Genomic DNA, 18,360 nt, shown 5'->3' with positions numbered 1-18,360 from the left:
GGATTTGGGCCCCACGCTTGAGGTTCTGCACTCCTGGCTTTAATGATAACATTGGAGATGCTATGAAGGTTGTTTAATCCACAATGAGCCATGGGGCATGCCAGGTGTGTATGGCCACCATTATGAATATGCAATCCCCAATGGGGTTATGGCATGTCGTCCAAACCCAGCCACCATGGGTTATTCAAAGGTTAAACAACTCTCACATAACCCCCGGTTTGTAGTAGGATTATGCAAGGGTTATTTAACCCTCAAATAACCCAAGATTCGGACGATACACTGCAACGCCATCGGAGCCTGCATATTCATAATATGCATAATATGTGCCGCATGCACCTGGCACATGCTGCAGCTCATCATGGATTAAGGGAGCAATCCTATGGCCCACTAGACATTGTCTAGTGGACCGTAGGAAATGCTCTTTTCTGGGAACTGACCTCGGAGCCCACACCCTGAGGTCAGTTCCCAGAAAACTGACCTCCCCCCACGTCCATGCTGTCTCGGAGGCAGTGCGGAGAAGCCCCGTCCTCCATGCTTGGAAGAGGAGCATGGAGTGACTGAAAAGGGCTGGGGGCGTTCCGGGGCGGGGAGAGCAGAGTTGCGCGTACGACACATCCTATGCGCCATATACACAGCCACTTCTCCCGGTTGGCCCCCCATGGCTAGACAGCCGAAAAAGGCTGTCTAGCAGAAAATAGCAGGGCAGGAGGCGCGGAGGGAACGATCCCCCCCGCACGCCTCTCCTGCCTTGCTTTGGATATGCAGTCGCCTCCAGATTTGGAGGCGGCCACCTAACTAGTTAGGATTGCACCCGAAACAACCCAGGGTGATGTAACAACACGTTTGCTTTACACGGCTGCTGTACAGAGGACAGAGAGCACATGTAAGAAGATGGTATTTATAAAGTGCCTTTCCTAGAACTAGAGAGCAGGGGCGCAGTGAGAGAGGGGCGCAGAGGGATGACATGACAGACCTGTATGTGTCCGGGCGTGCCGTTGCAGCTCATCACTGCGCGTGAATCGCTTCCCGCAAAAGACCCAGTTGCAGACGAAGGGGCGCTCACCAGTGTGCAGGCGCACGTGGGCTCGGAGCAGGGAGGTCTTGCGGAAGGTCTTCCCACATTCGGGCACGTGGCAGATGTGCCTCTTCTTCCCCTGATCCCCCAACCTGGAGGGAAAGAAAGGGGGTGGGGGAGGTTCACAGACTTAAGGAGTGTGAAGACTTGGGAACCCCTGGCAACAATCCAGGCTGGCATTTCAGAGGCCAGATTCACTACTATCTCTTCCTGGGACAACCCAAGGAGGAGCATCATGACTAGCTGGTACACACGCTACATCTGTGTATAGCAACACCCTATGGTCTCTTGCACCTTCTCGCTTTATGACAGTGCCCAGTAGAGTTAAGCAGCTTTCTTCCCACAACACTGGCCCTTCTGGCAATTACCTGGAGTCCCAAACAAAGACCCAGGGCTACCTGAATGAGGATCCCGCAGTCAACTCCCCCCACCCCCATCACTTGCACTGCCCCATCTGGCAGTAACCTAGAGTTTCACACCACTGTTCCCAGCAATGATCCAAGACAGCTTCCACTCATCACAGCATCAACCCCAGAGCATTACGACTTCTTTCTGAGAAAACTCTGTCTCACCAGCATCAGTTTTATTTGTTCATGACAAAAGGTCACTTCAAAGATCATTTACAGGTGACAACACAGTTATCACATATGCATTCAAATATCCAAACAGGGCACTGAACAGGGAAGGTCAGTAAACATAAGCCTTCAAAATGTATTTTCTAGTGCAGGACTAAAACAGTAATTAGGTGAGATTAAATTATCCCTTTAACAAGAACTAGCAATTGCCTGTATACGTTTGTTCCAGATTGTATAAGCTATGAAAGCAAACAGGGATACCCCAAAAGTAATGCATCTATCCTGAGTTTTGTAGCAACAGGAAGCATTTTATGTGCATTACTCATTCTAGTCCAACCATCTATAACTTCTTTCAATAATCTAGTTCTAGGGACATTATATAAAGTACAAATATAATGAGAACTACGACTGCTAATATTCCTTGGCAGTGGATGCAAATACTCTAAAACTACATCACTCAGTGTTTCCCATCCCAAAAGGCTGAAGATATTGTATGAAACCTTAAGGTTTGGGTGGGAGGGGTTCCTAAACTCAACAAATGCAAGCTCCTGCAGACATATTTGTTGCATGTAGGCAATGAGCTTGTGACCACCTGGAAAAAAATTCTGAAGACCCTGTTGACTAGAACTAAAGTCATTTGAATGAATGAATGAACGAACGAACACACACACACACTCTCTCTCTCTCTCTCTCTCTAAACAGCTTCCCACAGCTCATTTGAGCTATTAGCTTCTCCACAAATATTTTAATAGTTAAGGGAAGCGAATTCCCTCACTTATTTATTACATTTCTATGCTGCCCAATAGCTGAAGTTCTCTGGGTGGTTCACAAAAAAACTAAGATGGTGTACAACATTTTAAACATTATCTTAAGGGCACCTCAGTGTTTACTCCAGGGAGGCCACTTATAAAAGAATATCCCGTACATACTTAAACGTTTGTGTACTGCTCAATGGGAAGTCCATTCATACTTGTAGCATAGTCTCTTCCCAAACACCATCCCTGTAGTCTTAGTGTAACTGATATTCAGGCATTATTTCCTGAAAACATTACAACAGTTTTTAAAGAAGGCTCTTCAGGCCAACTTCAGTGATCGTAAGCACTGCTATATTGTTCCAGTAGTTTCTACCACCTCAAATAATAGCCCAGGAACTGAAGCAGCTTTCCCCAGAGCAGTAATCTGCAGAGAGGCCTAGGGGGGTTGGCATCCCTTTCTTCCCTGGAATTCCTCAGCCCTTGATCATACCTTTTCTCGCCATCCTTGCAATTTGGGCAGGTGCAAGCCATCCGCCGTCTCTTCTCCCCAGGCTGCAGGTCCCCCAAGAGTGCCTGCTCCATCTGCAGCTGGATCTGGGTGGGGCTCAGGCCACTGATGGTCAGGTTGTTGCCAGAGACGTTTTGCACTGTCAGCTGTTGCTGGCCTGCAGGAAGAGGGAGGATGAAGCTGTGGTTCAGGGCCTTTCCATCACTAAGATGTGCCCAAACTGAGCAAATGGGGGGGGGGGGGGAGAGGTACTCAGAGTGGACTCCATCCATGCAAAATCAGGCAAAAATACCACATGCCTCAGGTTCCATTTTGTATTCCCCTCCCTTAAACACTTCTCCTGTTGCCAGCCCTGTATAGGGCTTGAAATAGCACCTTGGGTTCTGAGTGCCAGCATCTCATTCCTGCCTGGGTCCAGGGGCCAAAGATTTCCTTGCCAGCCCTTTATGGGAGGTATCCCAACTATGTTGTCTGTGGTTTTAGTCCTCACTGGAGCTCTGCTTCACAGCACTCCTGTGTGCTCACCATTATTCCCCCTGTGACAACTTGCTACATTATGAAAGCCGAGCCTCTCATAGCCTTTTCAGCCTCACAGGGTAAATGTATGAAGTGCTGCATGACTCCTTACTTCCACTCCACACCAGACAATACCACTCTAATGGCAGAAAGCGAAGAGGATCTAAAGAGCCTCTTGTTGAGGGTGAAAGTGGAGAGTGCAAAAGCTGGTTTGAAATGCAACATTAAAAACAACTAAGATCATGGCATCTGGCCCCATCACTTCCTGGCATATAGAAGGGGAAGAAATGGAAGCAGTGACAGATTTTATTTTCTTGGGCTCCAACATCACCGCAGATGGTGACTGTAGCCATGAAATTAAAAGACACTTGCTCCTTGGGAGGAAAGCTATGGCAAACCTAGACAGCACAGTAAGAAGCAGAGACGTCACCTTGCCGACAAAGGTTCGTATAATCAAAGCTATGGTTTTCCCAGTAGCAACGTATGGCTGTGAGAACTGGACTATAAGGAAGGCTGAGCGCCGAAGAATTGATGCTTTCGAACTGTGGTGCTGGAGAAGACTCTTACGAGTCCCCTGGACTGCAAGGAGGTCAAATCAGTCCATCCTAAAGGAAATCAACCCTGAGTGCTCATTGGAAGGACAGATACTGAAGCTGAAGCTCCAATATTTTGGCCACCTAATGCGAAGAGAAAACTCCCTGGAAAAGACCCTGTTGCTGGGAAAGACTGAAGGCAAAAGGAGAAGGGGACGGCAGAGGATGAGATGGCTAGATAGCATCACCGATGCAATGAATATGAACTTGAGCACATTCTGGGAGAGAGCAGAGGACAGGAAGGCCTGGCGTGCTATGGTCCGTGGGGTCACGAAGAGTCGGACACCACTTAACGCACCACTTAACGACTGAACAACAACAACAGAGCAGAAAGAATGCCGTGGCACCAGTGGTGTGGTGGTAAATTGGAAAGTCCCTGTAGCCAGGCCCCCAAGGAGAGGCCAAAAACGCAGGCCGCTGCCTTGATCCATATGGACAAACGAGTTCTAGCCCTTTTCACCTCCACCAGGAGCAGGTCTTTTGTAAAGCTAATGGGTCTTGATGGCTCTTCAAGACCAAGCCACCCTACATACTTTGCATTACAACAGGGAACAATACATTGCTGCTGGAAAAATTCATTTTCCCCCAGCTATTGTGAGGATTTCCCCTTCATGGATCACTGCCTTGTTGTGGCGAAGGGGCTTGCGTAACTCAGTGAAGCCATAAGCTATGCCGTGCAGGGCCACCCAAGACGGACAGGTCATGCTGGAGAGTTCTGACAAAATGTGGTCCATTGTAGAAGGAAATGGCAACCCACTCCAGTATTCTTGCCAAGAAAACCCATGGAACGTATCACAAGGCTAAAAGAGATGACGCCGGAAGATGAGACCCTCAGGTCGGAAGGTGTCCAATATACTACTGGGGAAAAGCAGAGGGTATTTCCAAGTAGCACCAGAAAGAATGAAGCGGCTGGGCCAAAGCCGAAAGGACACTCAGCTGTGGATGTGTCTGGTGGTGAAAAGAAAGTCCGATGCTGTAAAGAACAATATTGTTTAGCAACCTGGAATGTAAGATCAATGAATCAAGGTAAGCTGGAGGTGGTCAAACATGAGATGGCAAGATTGAACATCGACATCTTGGGAATCAGCGAACTAAAATGGACAGGCATGGGCGAATTTAATTCAGGTGACCATTATATCTACTACTGTGGGCAAGAATCCCTTAGAAGAAATGGAGTAGCACTCATAGTCAACAAAAGGGTGGGAAAAGCAGTACTGGGGTACAATCTCAAAAACGATAGAATGATCTCAGTACGAATCCATGGCAAACCATTCAACATCACAGTAATTCAAGTCTATGCCCCAACCACTGATGCCGAAGAAGCTGAAGTGGATCGGTTCTATGAAAACCTACAACACCTTCTAGAACTAACACCAAAAAAAGATGTCCTCTTCATCATAGGGGATTGGAATGCCAAAGTAGGAAGTCAAGAAATCACCGGGATAACAGGCAAGCATGGCCTTGGTGTACAAAATGAAGCAGGACAAAGGCTAATAGAGTTTTGCCAAGAGAACACGCTGATCATAGCAAACACGCTTTTCCAACAGCACAAAAGGCAACTCTACACATGGACATCACCAGATGGTCAATATCGAAATCAGACTGATTATGTACTTTGCAGCCAAAGATGGAGAAGCTCTATACAGTCAGTAAAAACAAGACCTGGAGCTGACTGTGGCTCAGATCATGAGCTGCTTCTTGCAAAATTTCAGCTTAAATTGAAGAACGTAGGGAAAACCACTAAACCGTTCAGGTATGACCTAAATCATATCCCTGATGAATATACAGTGGAGGTGAGGAATAGATTTAAGGGATTAGACCTGATAGACAGAGTGCCTGAGGAATTATGGACGGAGGTCCGTAACATTGTTCAGGAGGCAGCAACTCAATCCATCCCAAAGAAAAAGAAACGCAAGAAAGCAAAGTGGCTGTCTGATGAGGCTTTATAAGTAGCTGAGGAAAGGGAAGCGAAAAGCAAGGGAGAAAGGGGAAGATATACCCAACTGAATGCAGAGTTCAGGAGAATAGCAAGGAGAGACAAGAAGGCCTTCTTAAATGAACAATGAAAAGAAATCAAGGAAAACAATAGAATGGGAAAGACTAGAGATCTCTTCAAGAAAATCGGAGATCTCAAGGGAACGTTTTGTGCAAAGACGGGCATGATAAAGGACAAAGAAGGCAGGGACCTAACAAAAGCAGATGAGATTAAGAAGAGGTGGAAAAAATACACAGAAGAACTATACAGGAAGGCTCTTAATGTCCCTGATAGCCATGATAGTGCGCTCACTGAACTTGAGCCGGACATCCTCGAGAGTGAAGTCAAGTGGGCCTTACGAAGCATTCCTAACAACAAAGCTAGCGGAGATGACAGTATTCCAGCCGAGCTATTTAAAATCCTAAAAGATGATGCTGTTAAAGTGCTGCACTCAATATGCCAACAAATGTGGAACACTCAACAGTGGCCACAAGACTGGAAAAGGTCAGTTTACATTCCAATTCCAAAGAAGGGCAATGCCAAAGAGTGTTCAAACTACCGTACAATTGCGCTCATTTCACATGCCAGCAAGCTTATGCTCAAAATCCTACAAGCTAGGCTTCAGCAGTATGTGAACCGAGAACTACCGGAAGTACAAGCTGGGTTCCGAAGAGGCAGAGGAACTAGAGATCAAATCGCCAACATTCGCTGGATCATGGAGAAAGCAAGAGAATTCCAGAAAAACGTCTATTTCTGCTTCATTGACTACGCTAAAGCCTTTGATTGTGTGGATCACAACATATTGTGGCAAATTCTGAAAGAGACAGGAGTACCAGACCACCTTACCTGTCTCCTGAGAAACCTGTACGAGGGTCAAGAAGCAACAGCAAGAACCAGACATGGAACAACCAATTGGTTCAAAATTGGGAAAGGAGTACGACAAGGCTGTATATTGTCGCCCTGCTTATTTAATTTATATGCAGAGGACATCATGAGAAACGCCGGGTTGGATGAATCACAAGTCGGAATTAAGATTGCTGGGAGAATTATCAACAACCTCCGATATGCTAATGATACCACCCTAATGGCAGAAAGCGCAGAGGATCTAAAGAGCCTCTTGTTGAGGGTGAAAGCGGAGAGTGCAAAAGCTGGTTTGAAACTCAACATTAAAAAAACTAAGATCATGGCATCTGGCCCCATCACTTCCTGGCATATAGAAGGGGAAGAAATGGAAGCAGTGACAGATTTTATTTTCTTGGGCTCCAAAATCACCGCAGACGGTGACTGTACCATGAAATTAAAATACACTTGCTCCTTGGGAGGAAAGCTATGGCAAACCTAGACAGCATAGTAAGAAGCAGAGACATCACCTTGCCGACAAAGGTTCGTATAATCAAAGCTATGGTTTTCCCTGTAGCAACGTATGGCTGTGAGAGCTGGACTATAAGGAAGGCTGAGCGCCGAAGAATTGATGCCTTCGAACTGTGGTAGTGGAGAACGAGTCCCCTGGACTGCAAGGAGGTCAAATCAGTCCATCCTAAAGGAAATCAACCCTGAGTACTCATTGGAAGGACAGATACTGAAGCTGAAGCTCCAATATTTTGGCCACCTAATGCGAAGAGAAAACTCTCTGGAAAAGACCCTGATGCTGGGAAAGACTGAAGGCAAAAGGAGAAGGGGACGGCAGAGGATGAGATGGCTAGATAGCATTACCGATGCAATCAATATGAACTTGAGCACACTCTGGGAGAGAGTGGAGGACAGGAAGGCCTGGCGTGCTATGGTCCATGGGGTCACGAAGAGTTGGACACGACTGAACAACAACAATTGTGAGGATTGCAGCTAAGCTCAGAGGGAGCAGGGAACTCCAAGGTGAGCAGCTGATGACACCAGCTAATAAAAACCTGGTGCTGTGAGCCCTGGCTCCACTACAGCACTGCATGGCAGTGAAGGCTGGTGGCTCCGATGTCAGCGGGGCAGTGAATCCACTCTGGATTAAAGTCAGAACTCTAGAGTTCTCATGGTTCTGACTGAGACCCAAAGCAATTCACCACCCCGCTGACATCAGAGCCACCGGCCTCCACTGCTGCATGGCACTATTATAGCTGCATATACCAACTCCTGTCAGCCTTGAAAAGCCAGGACAGGCCTTGTGCACAGCTGGGATAACCCAATGATGCCTTACACATGCCAGAAGGTACACCATTACTATTGCGCCTGCCTCTCCCAGGGTTGAAGGCCCTAAAGCAGCTGCCATAACACCACTGCAACCATCTTTCTGGGCCTGCAGAGGGGTGGGGAAAGTTAGAGAGATACTGTTTTGGACAGCAGATGTGGCCATCCACCCAGATCCAGAGGACAACTGGTCTTCATTGTATGCAAGCAGGTGAGTAGCTTAAGTCTGAATCTGAGAAAATGCCCACACCTCCTCCCGTGGAAGGCTAAGGAATGAGAAACTACAGGAGGTATGCGGCAGGCATACCAAGCAGCAGGGCCTGATTCTGCCATAATATTAAGTTTTATATACAGCACGTACTAGGGGCTGTATAGGATACAAAAGGACATCCTTTACTGAGCAAAGGGCTGGATGTGCCCGATCTCGTCTGATCTCAGAAGCTAAGCAGGGTCAGCCCTGGTTAGTACTTGGATGGGAGACTGCCTGGGAATCAGGCTTCCTGCACTGAGCAGGGGGTTGGACTCGATGGTTTTGCAGGCCTCTCCCACCCCTATGATTCCATGATTCTATGCAGCCTAATCCTAAGCAGGTTTACTTGGAAGTATATTCCACTTGGTTCAATGTGATTTACTTCCCAGTAAGTATGCTGACAACTACAATCTTTCTGGGACTTTCCCCCCAAGTTTCCATTCCACTTCCCCCAATCATCTCAACATGCTACCACTGTACCGAGCATGCAACTCTATTTTGTCCTGTTTCTGATCTAATACCCCTGGCCCCTATGCCTTTTCTCCCTGTTTTTCTTTACTGTTGTCCAAATGGTTTGGGTTTTTAAAAAAATATTCAGGCGACCTTAAAACCACATATCCCGCCAGGAAGCTGTTCTATCACACATCCATCAGGATACGCTGCTCAGGGCGGGATCATCACAGTACATATCCCACCTCCAGTGTTAGTGATGGTGACAGGAACGCCTTGAACTTGCACCCCATTGATGCTGATGGTCTGCATTGCTTGAGCAGCAGCCGCGAGCTGAGCCGCATTGAGGCTGATGATGCCTCCCGCAGGGGCAATCTTTGGCAGGGCCCGCTCTTTGCGAGCCCCTGTCTTTTTGGTACTTCCTCCTGTTTGGGAACTGCGGGGTACAGGACTACTGCAGGAGGTGGCAGAGGAGGCAGTCGGGGAAGGGGCCACAGTTACACCCGGGGCTTCCTGGAGTAGCACCGTCTGTAGCTCACCAGAAGGCGTCTTAAAATAGACCTAGAAGAAGGGGACAAAAAGGAAAGGTATGCAGTGTGCAGCTTCCCGCCTTGGCAGTCTCCACGGCTAGCCTTTTACAGCTTTCCTGTATATCACGGGTGGGGAACCTCTTCCAGCCCGAGAGATGAATTCAATTCCAGAGAAATTCTTGGTGGCCACATTCCTGTGGCGGGTGGGGCGAAGGCAAAGGGGGTGAGGTCAAAATTAACAAAACACACACACACACCCAGCATATTGTAGCTTAAAGCTCTTACTGCCAGTAACTAAACCTTAGAAGAGGAATTGTAACCTTTTAGAATGGGGGAAAAACTGCAAAAAAGCTGAGAAACCACCAAACTATCAGTGGTTGGAAGAAAGAGGCGTGGCCATCTGGGGACCCCAGGAGGGCCCGATAGGGACCTCAGGCCTGAGCTTCCCCACCCTCTGCTGTATATTATATTGTACCTTCCCCAAATACAGACACAGTGAACCTAGTGAAAACCAGGTTCTCATTTAGTTTTCATCACATTTTGTTTCACTTCTCCAATATGGATACTGGTTAGAGGGTCATGTGAATGTCAGGCACCTCCACCTTCAAAGTATCCATTGTCCCCTTCATTATGTAAATTTATTATGCGTTTGTTAAACCCCTGTCCACTTCTGGACATTTCAAAAATGTACTTAAATTTCCTCATTTCCCAGCATAGACATTAATATCATCAGAGATCTTCACTGGGCCAGTTTGCATGTCCCAGTGGCAAATTCTGAGTTTATTAACCACAATTTGCCAGGACGCGCACTGCACACATACCACTTCCACTTTGCATAAACAACCTACAGACACCCCGTGCATAGGCTGTTGTGACATGCAAACCCAGACACTCTGGGTTGTTTATGGGTTAAACAACCCAGAGTTAACCTATGATTTTTTTTTTAGGTTCAGGACGTTTGTAGGTTGTTTTTCAAACCAGAAACAGCTTGTGACCTCTGTGCATCCCCAGCAAATCTTGGGTTAATTAACCCACCATTTGCTGTCACGACATGGGAACTGGGTCACAGGATCTTCCTGAACAACAGTATGGAAACAAGCCAGGTGTTCCAGAACTATAGTTGTTGTTGTTATTGTTGTTGTTATTATTATTATTAAAAAGACTAGCATGTCATATGGCATAGGACAGAAATCTATCCCCTCATATATTTTTTTGGCCTCCTGGTTCCAATAAAAATCTGAAATATGTTTTTGTTAGTTTTTTCTTTCTTTCAATATTAACCATTGTAAGCCACCCTGGATGCAAAAAGGAAACCTCAAAATTATATAAATCAGTAAAATAAATAGAAATAAATGTAAACATCTCTGTATTTAATGACTCAACCCCACTTTCTTAATCAAAATTAAAAACATTCATCCTGTTCATCAGAACTGAATGAAACAGTACTAAATAGAGATTTAATTCTAGAAGCCTTTATTTTCACATAGGTAGGAGCACTAAGGATGGATCAAGTTAGAAATGAGTATATAATCATTGGGACTGGATCCAGAGCAACACAGGAGCAGAAGAAAGCTGTGCGGAAAGAGGAAGAGGCCTTAGTACCCATGTGGAATATGGGGATCCTTTGTGGGGGAGGAGGAGGAGCGTAAATATAGAAATCCATCCCCAGGTACAGCAGACTCCAGTACAGAAACTCATATTTTCATTGAATCAGGATGAATGCTTGCCAATCGCTTGCATCATCAACCTTGAATGTTTTAAATAGAAAATTGATATATAAAACAAACAACAATCCATTGGACATGTAATCTATTATGCTAGAAGAATTTGGGATTTTTTTCCAGCCTCATTTCATCCCAGAATTCCAGGTATACCCAACTTACAATATCACATTTATTCTATTTCGGAGTCACCCTATAGCCGGGGATCTCCGGGTGACAGTGTCTGAACAGATAAAAACTTTTATACACACCTATAATCCACAACATCAAACAAACAAATCAATCCAATACCTGAGTGGGAATCGGCTCAGTTGTCTGGATCTGGAAGTTCTGTGGGGACTTCTGAGGAACTGTTGGGAGCGTGGCTGAGGCCGCCTGGACAACCCGCAGAGCTTGCTGGGGAATCTGAACAACCTGCTGTTCTTGTTTGGGTTGGACCACTTGCACCTGCTGGACCACTGCTGGCTGGCCAGAGCCAGGACTCTGTACGATCAACAGGTTGTTCCCTGCCTGGATGATATTGTCAGCCGTGGTCTCTATCAAGACCGTCTCCACTTGCTCCGTCACAGCCATTGCAGCTGTCTGGGCCGGCGACACCGCTTTCTTCCGGGCCTTTTTGCTTGGTTTTGAGGGGCTATCTGGGACGATCTGAGTCTGAGCACTGGTGTCTCCGGCGCTCACCAGGTTGCTCACTGGCAGAGTGAGGGTGACATTACCGCCGGTGCCGGTTAATTTGACAACATTGCTCGCGTTGTGGACAGCTGTTGGGGGGGCCTTGTGAGCTGGCGCTGGCTTGATGGGCACAGGCTTATGAGCCGAGGAAGAAGGGGACGACGATGAAGAGGAAGAGGAGGAAGGGGTGATGGTACTGGGAATAATCTGTATTTGGTTCCCCAAGTTCTGCTGCACTTGAATAGTCTGTCCCGATGCTGTCTGGATCTGTGGAACTGCCTGGTATTGGATGTTGGCAGGTGAACGGGCCCCTTTACTGATCACAGCTGGGTTCTGGATGGTAAACACCAGCTGCCCACCAGGATAGGATGTCCCAAGTTGAGAGCCCTGAATTTGGAAGAGGTTCCCTTTCGATGACAAGATCCCAATGCTGTTCTTGCTGGAACTCAGCGGGAGTGGAGCAGGCTTGATGGGGACCAGTTTCCGAGGCGTAGGCTGAGGAGGGGCAGGAGAGGCGACAGCTGCTTCTACAGCTGGAGGGCCGATTTTGCTACATGTGGCTGCAAGCAGGGCTAGTGGAGATGGCTGAGAATCCTACAGGAATGGGAGAGATGGGGGGTTACATCAGAGGGAGGCTGGCAGATTAACATCTTGCTTCAGATTAAACACAGTCCAGCCAGCAGGAAAGGAAGACTAATGTATGGGCAACATCTAAGATTTCTACAACTCTGAAAGATGGGTCTTTGTTCTAGGAGCGTACAACATCAGATCAAGCATCATCCATGGGTTGGATCCCGACCAAGTTAGTCATCCTTTAGTCCTACTGAAATCCATGGGACTTAAATTAGACCTGATTCTCTACACAGTGTGCTTTCAAAATAAATAATACTTTTATTTATATAAAAGTGTCCAAAGTGTTCCATGTACATTGCATCATAGTCCTTACAACAACCCTATAAGGTATGTTGGTGTTATCATCTCCAAATTACAGATAGACTTCACGAGTCTCTGACTTTGCTGATAAAATGCTACAGCATTTTCCCTGCTCTCTTCTTCCAAGGGTTCTATGAAGCCCAAATAGTACTAGAGATAAAGCCATGACACTCCTCATTATCCAGTTGAACAAATGTTTTCCATTACTGCTACGTCTCTCCTTTAGAGGAGTTCTTTTGGAACCTGAATCCTATTGGCAAGACCTAACTACATGTGTGAGCAACACTAGGTGCATTTGTAGAAGGGCTGTCCCTACTTCTGAACTGTTCACACACATTTTAAGAACAAGAGCATATAATGTGGATTTTTCTCCACCCTCAACAGCCACATGAAAACAGGTCATGTGGGGATAATCCTGAAGTTTCACTGGGGTCTGTTTCCTGTAGAGCAAGAAGCCATACACTTCTGTGATGGCTGGGAAGCAGAAGCACAAACAAACAGGGCAGGAGTTCGGGTATTAACGGAACTTGACAGAGGATCTCTGCATTCCCATTCATTCTGCATTTAAAACATTTATCTCAAGCCAAATTCACACAACCACCAAGCAACACAGAGGCCACCTGGAAGTCTACAGATGCAGCAGCTTGCCACATGGATTAGGTGGCACCATGAAGTCTCCTCCATGCTACTGCTAACACCATGGAGAAAAGCCACATGTCAATGATGGACCTGTACCATCAGCAGTAATTCACAAACAGCTCCTCATGCACAGCAGCTGCCATACGGATACAATTTTAAGCAGCCTCCATACTGCTTTGCACAAAGCAGGCCTCATCTTTAACAGTAAAAGAGTTGAAAGAGGATTTACGTGAGTTTTAACAAACATACTTCGGTTTGTGTAAATTTCATCACAGTGTCTGTCTGCATAATTCCAGCATTGCTGTTTCCAAAAGCGATATGCTAAGCATCACCCTAGGAAATCAATACTGCATCCTTCTCCTTGCCCTGAAGAAGAATTCTATGTGACCTGAAAGCTTCCTTCTAGCATTTTAAATTTGGTCCAAATACGAGGCACTATTTTATTTGCTCTAGATTTCTTAACTATATGAACCTACATGGCTACCACAACTGATGAAATTGAAAATGTTTCTCAAGTATAGAAGTGACACAGGATGGAGAAATACAGAGCTTCAGTTATACATGCATTCTTTCTGTTAGCACCATAAGCAAGCAATTGTGCTAGCTATACTTTTTAAAAACCATTTTCACAGTATGCGAGTCAAAACAACTAAAGCTACTTAAAAATGAGATTGACTGCAGTCGGTGAGGAATTTAATGTCTTCTAGAAAAGGAAATGTTTTAAGTAGTGCAGGAAACTGCCCCCTTCTCATATGTCCAACTGGTCAATACACTCATGAAATCCACTTGAAATAAAATTCAAAACACAAAGTATGTTGATGGAAGTGTAATTGAGGATAGTACCTAAAGGCAGGAGGGAGCTAGGAGTTAAGATCAAACAAACTATGATGGACTGAAATTCTTTTCGTATTTATTTAAGCAATGCATTGCAGTAAGACTGAAGTGATATATTAACGTATGAATAAAATGAAACAAAAAATAAGTGTGAAGGAAAAGCAACCAGACAGTACATAAGAATGATGTGACTGGTTTAAGTGTGCACTCACATCTCAAAAGACAAAAGTCCGAGTGCTCCTTATGCCGGCTAGGCCTTGGCACGTGAAGGATTTAAGAAATGGGGGGATTACGCAAAGGTAATGCTGATGCTACAGAGCACCCTATACCAAACGCTCATTACTGGGAGGGGGAAGTTTATTTAAAAATCGCACTTTTCGTTTACTTTTTCTAACAGGGAATCTAATATATCCTTTCCTACCATACACTGGAGGATAACTGAAAGTCATACAATGGGGAAAAGATCACTCCAACGTTTCATGTCCTGCTCTATCTCAACAGTTTCTAATTACTATGCCCAGTTCCATATTCATTAAATTCTTGTTCCGATATCCCCACCCCACCCAATCACAAATGGTTGCCACTTTTCCCATAGATCCCTACTAGCTTCATATTTTAAAGCGGGGGGGGGGAGGAAGGATACCTCTAGAAAATGTCTTACCAACTCCTATCTAACAACATGGGGAGGGTACCTGAATGCTGCACGTGGTTCAATCAGAGCATCATTCTACTGCTCACTTTTTAATGGAGTCCTGGACTGTTTAGCTTCTTGCGGGGGAGCTGGATGTGGGACGACCCGCTTTTTCTCATTGGTCTTTAGCCCAGTATTGGTTTCAGATTACTTTCTCAGACGCATATCCTGCTCTTTCTCCCCACCCCTACCCCGACTGCTAGCAGATGGCGACAGCAAGTGGAAGTTACTTCATTTTAGTTGGACGGATCACTCTTGTCCCAGAGACATAAACTATGTCAGGGATAGGCAACCTGGTGCCTTTCAACTGTTTTGGATTATAACTCCCATTAGCCCAAGCTAGCATAGCTAAAAGTCAGTAATGATGGGAGTTGTAGTCCAAGACATGTGGAGGGCACCAGGTTGCCTGCCCCTAGATTATGTTATCCCATATATCAATCTGAGGAATTTCCTCATCTCTTCTGCCTGTATTCTTTAAACTTTGCAGGGGGCAAGATATCTACCATGCAGAAAGAAAAAGCAATTGTTATGTTAGAACAAAGACTTTGAACAATGTAAGATAGTATGGTCCAAGGCATTTTGCAGCCTGAAGCAGAAAATCCAGCAAACACTCCTTCCCCATTAATTAAAACAGCGTTCTACTGATAAGTGTCATTGAAATGAATGGGCTTTCAATAGGACTTGCCCAGGAGAAGCTCCCGCTGGATTGTATCCTGTGTGTCAGATCTGTTGGTCTCCCACTCTGCCTCCCAACCTGAGCCAGTAACTTGATCTTGCCTCATGATAGGGAAACTTCTGAAGGAAAGACTTAAAACAGTGTTGCCTGAGGCAAGAGAGCCCAAAGCCTGATATTGCTATTTTGTGTAAGAAATTTCCAGAGGGGTAGCCATGTTGGTCTGTTGCAGGAAAAACAATCAAGAGCCTTGCAGCACCTTAAAGACTAACACATTTATTCTGAAGTAAGCTTTTGTGGACAATCTGAAAAAAATGCACGAAGTACTAACCTCAAATTGGCAGATTTATATATACACATGGGGGGGGATGTACACTATGTTGTCAGAAGAAATTGAAATTGTTCAACAAAGGCATTTCAAAAAACAGTACGATTAATCAGCAGGGGAACATTTCAAGTCTCCCAGAACATTCTGTAGCAACTTTTAAAGCCACCTTCCTTCAAAGGGAAACTCCAGTGTAAAATCACTGAATGGGAATTCAATAGCAGATTTGACACTATGGAACTCTGACTCAACACTGAAGCTGGGAATGGCTAGCTCACATTGGGTTGGATCCTGATTTAAGTCATATTTAGGACAGACCCACTGAAATCAATGAGACTTGAGTTAGTCATGACTAAGTCTGGATCCACCCCAATAGAAACTAAAGATCCCTCTTTATGTTCTTGTTCACCTTATTCATCTTGTTATTTTTATTCGACCACCAAGCCCTCCATGGATCTCACCCATCCTGATTAGACCTTATATTGATTTGATTCTACCTAGTAATGGGACACATCTACTGCCACTCTTGCATTGCTTTGTCTGATGTTTTGTTCAAAAATTAAAAATAAAAGTCTCTGCTGTGCACTCAGGGTACCTCCCCACTTAGCTGACTACTTCATGCACAAGAGCAATATATAGCAGTGAAAACATGAAGTACTACTTTGTGTAAACACTACAAACGGTCTTGTGGCACCTTGAAGGCTAGACTGTGTGTGTGTGTATATATGTATACAGACACACACACACACACACACACACACGAGCCTTCAAGACCCTCTGTAGTGTTTATATAAAGTAGTGCTTCATGTTGTCAGTGCTGAGCTTATTGCCTGTCAGTTTCAACAAGTGATTCCAAGCTCCAGTGTCACAAGAGAGGGAAAAAATTCCCCCTTCTCCACAATGTTCATAATATTATATACCTCTATCATATCCCACCTTACTGGTCTTTTTTTCAAAAGTAAAAATGCCCCTAGCTAAAAAGGTAGAGGGGGTCAGACAATCACTCCCATGCACAGGGACTGGCCCAGAGTTGCCTTGAAAGATCAGGCCCACTAACCCAGCACCACGCCCCCAACAGTGCCCAGCAAGTTGCCTGCTCATCAACTCACTGCTAAACAGGCCAGCAAGCTCATAAACAGATGATGGTGGGAGCCATTCCCCTGTTACAGATCAAATAACAAATAGCCATGTTGGTCCATTAAAATGAAATCCACAAAATCAGTAAAAGATATTTGATTCAGTCTTCTCCCAAAAGAGGGTCTATGACCCCCCTGGCAAAGGTGACGTACAGGCTGAAGGGGCAGGATTGCAGCTTGAGGTCGATAGGCATATGGTCAAGGAACACCTAATGACTTTGAATGAGTTCAAATCTCCAGGGCCAGATGAACTGCATCCTAGAGTAATAAAGGAACTGGCAGAAGAACTCTCAGAACCGCTCTATATTCTCTTTGAGAAATCATGGAGGATGGGGGAAGCGCCAGATGACTGGAGGAGGGCTAATGTTGTCCCTATCTGCAAAAAGGAGGAACCTGGGAATTACAGACCAGTCAGTCTGACATCAATCCCTGGAAAATTCTGGAGCAGATGATAAAGCAATCCATCTGGAAGCACCTCGAAAACAATGCAGTGATTACTCAAAGCCATCATGGATTTGTCAAAAACAAGTCCTGCCAGATGAATCTGATCTCATTTTTTGATCAAGTAACCTCCCTTGTGGACCGTGGGAATGCTGTAGACATCATATACCTCGACTTCAGCAAAGCTTTCAACAAAGTGCCCCATGATATCCTGATGAGCAAACAAGCTCAAAGTGGGCTAGATGAAACAACGATCCGGTGGATCCACAGTTGGCTACAGAATCGGACTCAAAGACTGCTTATCAATGGGATCTTCTCAAACTGGGGAGAGGTAACGAGTGGGGTACCGCAGGGCTCAGTCCTGGGCCCAGTGCTCTTCAACATTTTTATTAGTGACTTGGAGGAGGAGGTGCAGGGAATGCTGATCAAATTTGCAGATGACACAAAATTGGGCAAGATAGCTAATACTTTGGAAGACAGAAACAAAATTCAAAGTGATCTGGATAGACTGGAGCGCTGGGCAGAAAACAACAGAACGACATTTAATAGGGATAAATGCCAAGTTCTGCACCTAGGAAAAAGAAACCAAATGCACAGTTACAAGATGGGGGATACGCGGCTCAACAACACTACAAACTAGAAGGATCTTGGAATTGTTGTCAATCACAAGCTGAATATGAGCCAACAACGTGATGTGGCTGCAAAAAAGGTAAATGCTATTTTGGGCTGCATTAATAGAAGCATAGCTTCCAAATCCCAGAAGTACTAGTTCCCCTCTACTCAGCACTGCTTAGGCCTCATTTGGAGTACTGTGTCAGTTCTGGGCACCACACTTTAAGAAGGATGCAGACAAACTGGAGAGGGTTCAGAGGAGGGCAACAAAGATGATCAGG

General features: G+C 45.5%; 1 protein-coding gene across 1 annotated transcript in view; it reads right to left on the bottom strand.

The window, feature by feature from the left end:
• SP2 (Sp2 transcription factor) overlaps positions 1-18,360 on the bottom strand; it is a 28,425-nt gene that overhangs the window by 2,111 nt on the left and 7,954 nt on the right. The window contains exons 3-6 of the mRNA XM_084804754.1: positions 11,415-12,389; positions 9,118-9,433; positions 2,896-3,070; positions 974-1,167 (exon numbers count right to left, since the gene is read on the bottom strand). Of these exons, the coding sequence (XP_084660880.1) occupies positions 974-1,167; positions 2,896-3,070; positions 9,118-9,433; positions 11,415-12,389 (1,660 nt within the window). The remainder of the gene's footprint in view (positions 1-973; positions 1,168-2,895; positions 3,071-9,117; positions 9,434-11,414; positions 12,390-18,360) is intronic.

This window comes from Heloderma suspectum, chromosome 6, assembly GCF_057233095.1.
Source record: "Heloderma suspectum isolate Gila_16-S chromosome 6, 16-S_ref, whole genome shotgun sequence".
In the NCBI taxonomy this organism is placed as follows: domain Eukaryota; kingdom Metazoa; phylum Chordata; class Lepidosauria; order Squamata; family Helodermatidae; genus Heloderma; species Heloderma suspectum.
The sequence above is the reverse complement of the archived record's forward strand: the minus strand, read 5'-3'. Positions and strand labels throughout refer to the sequence as shown.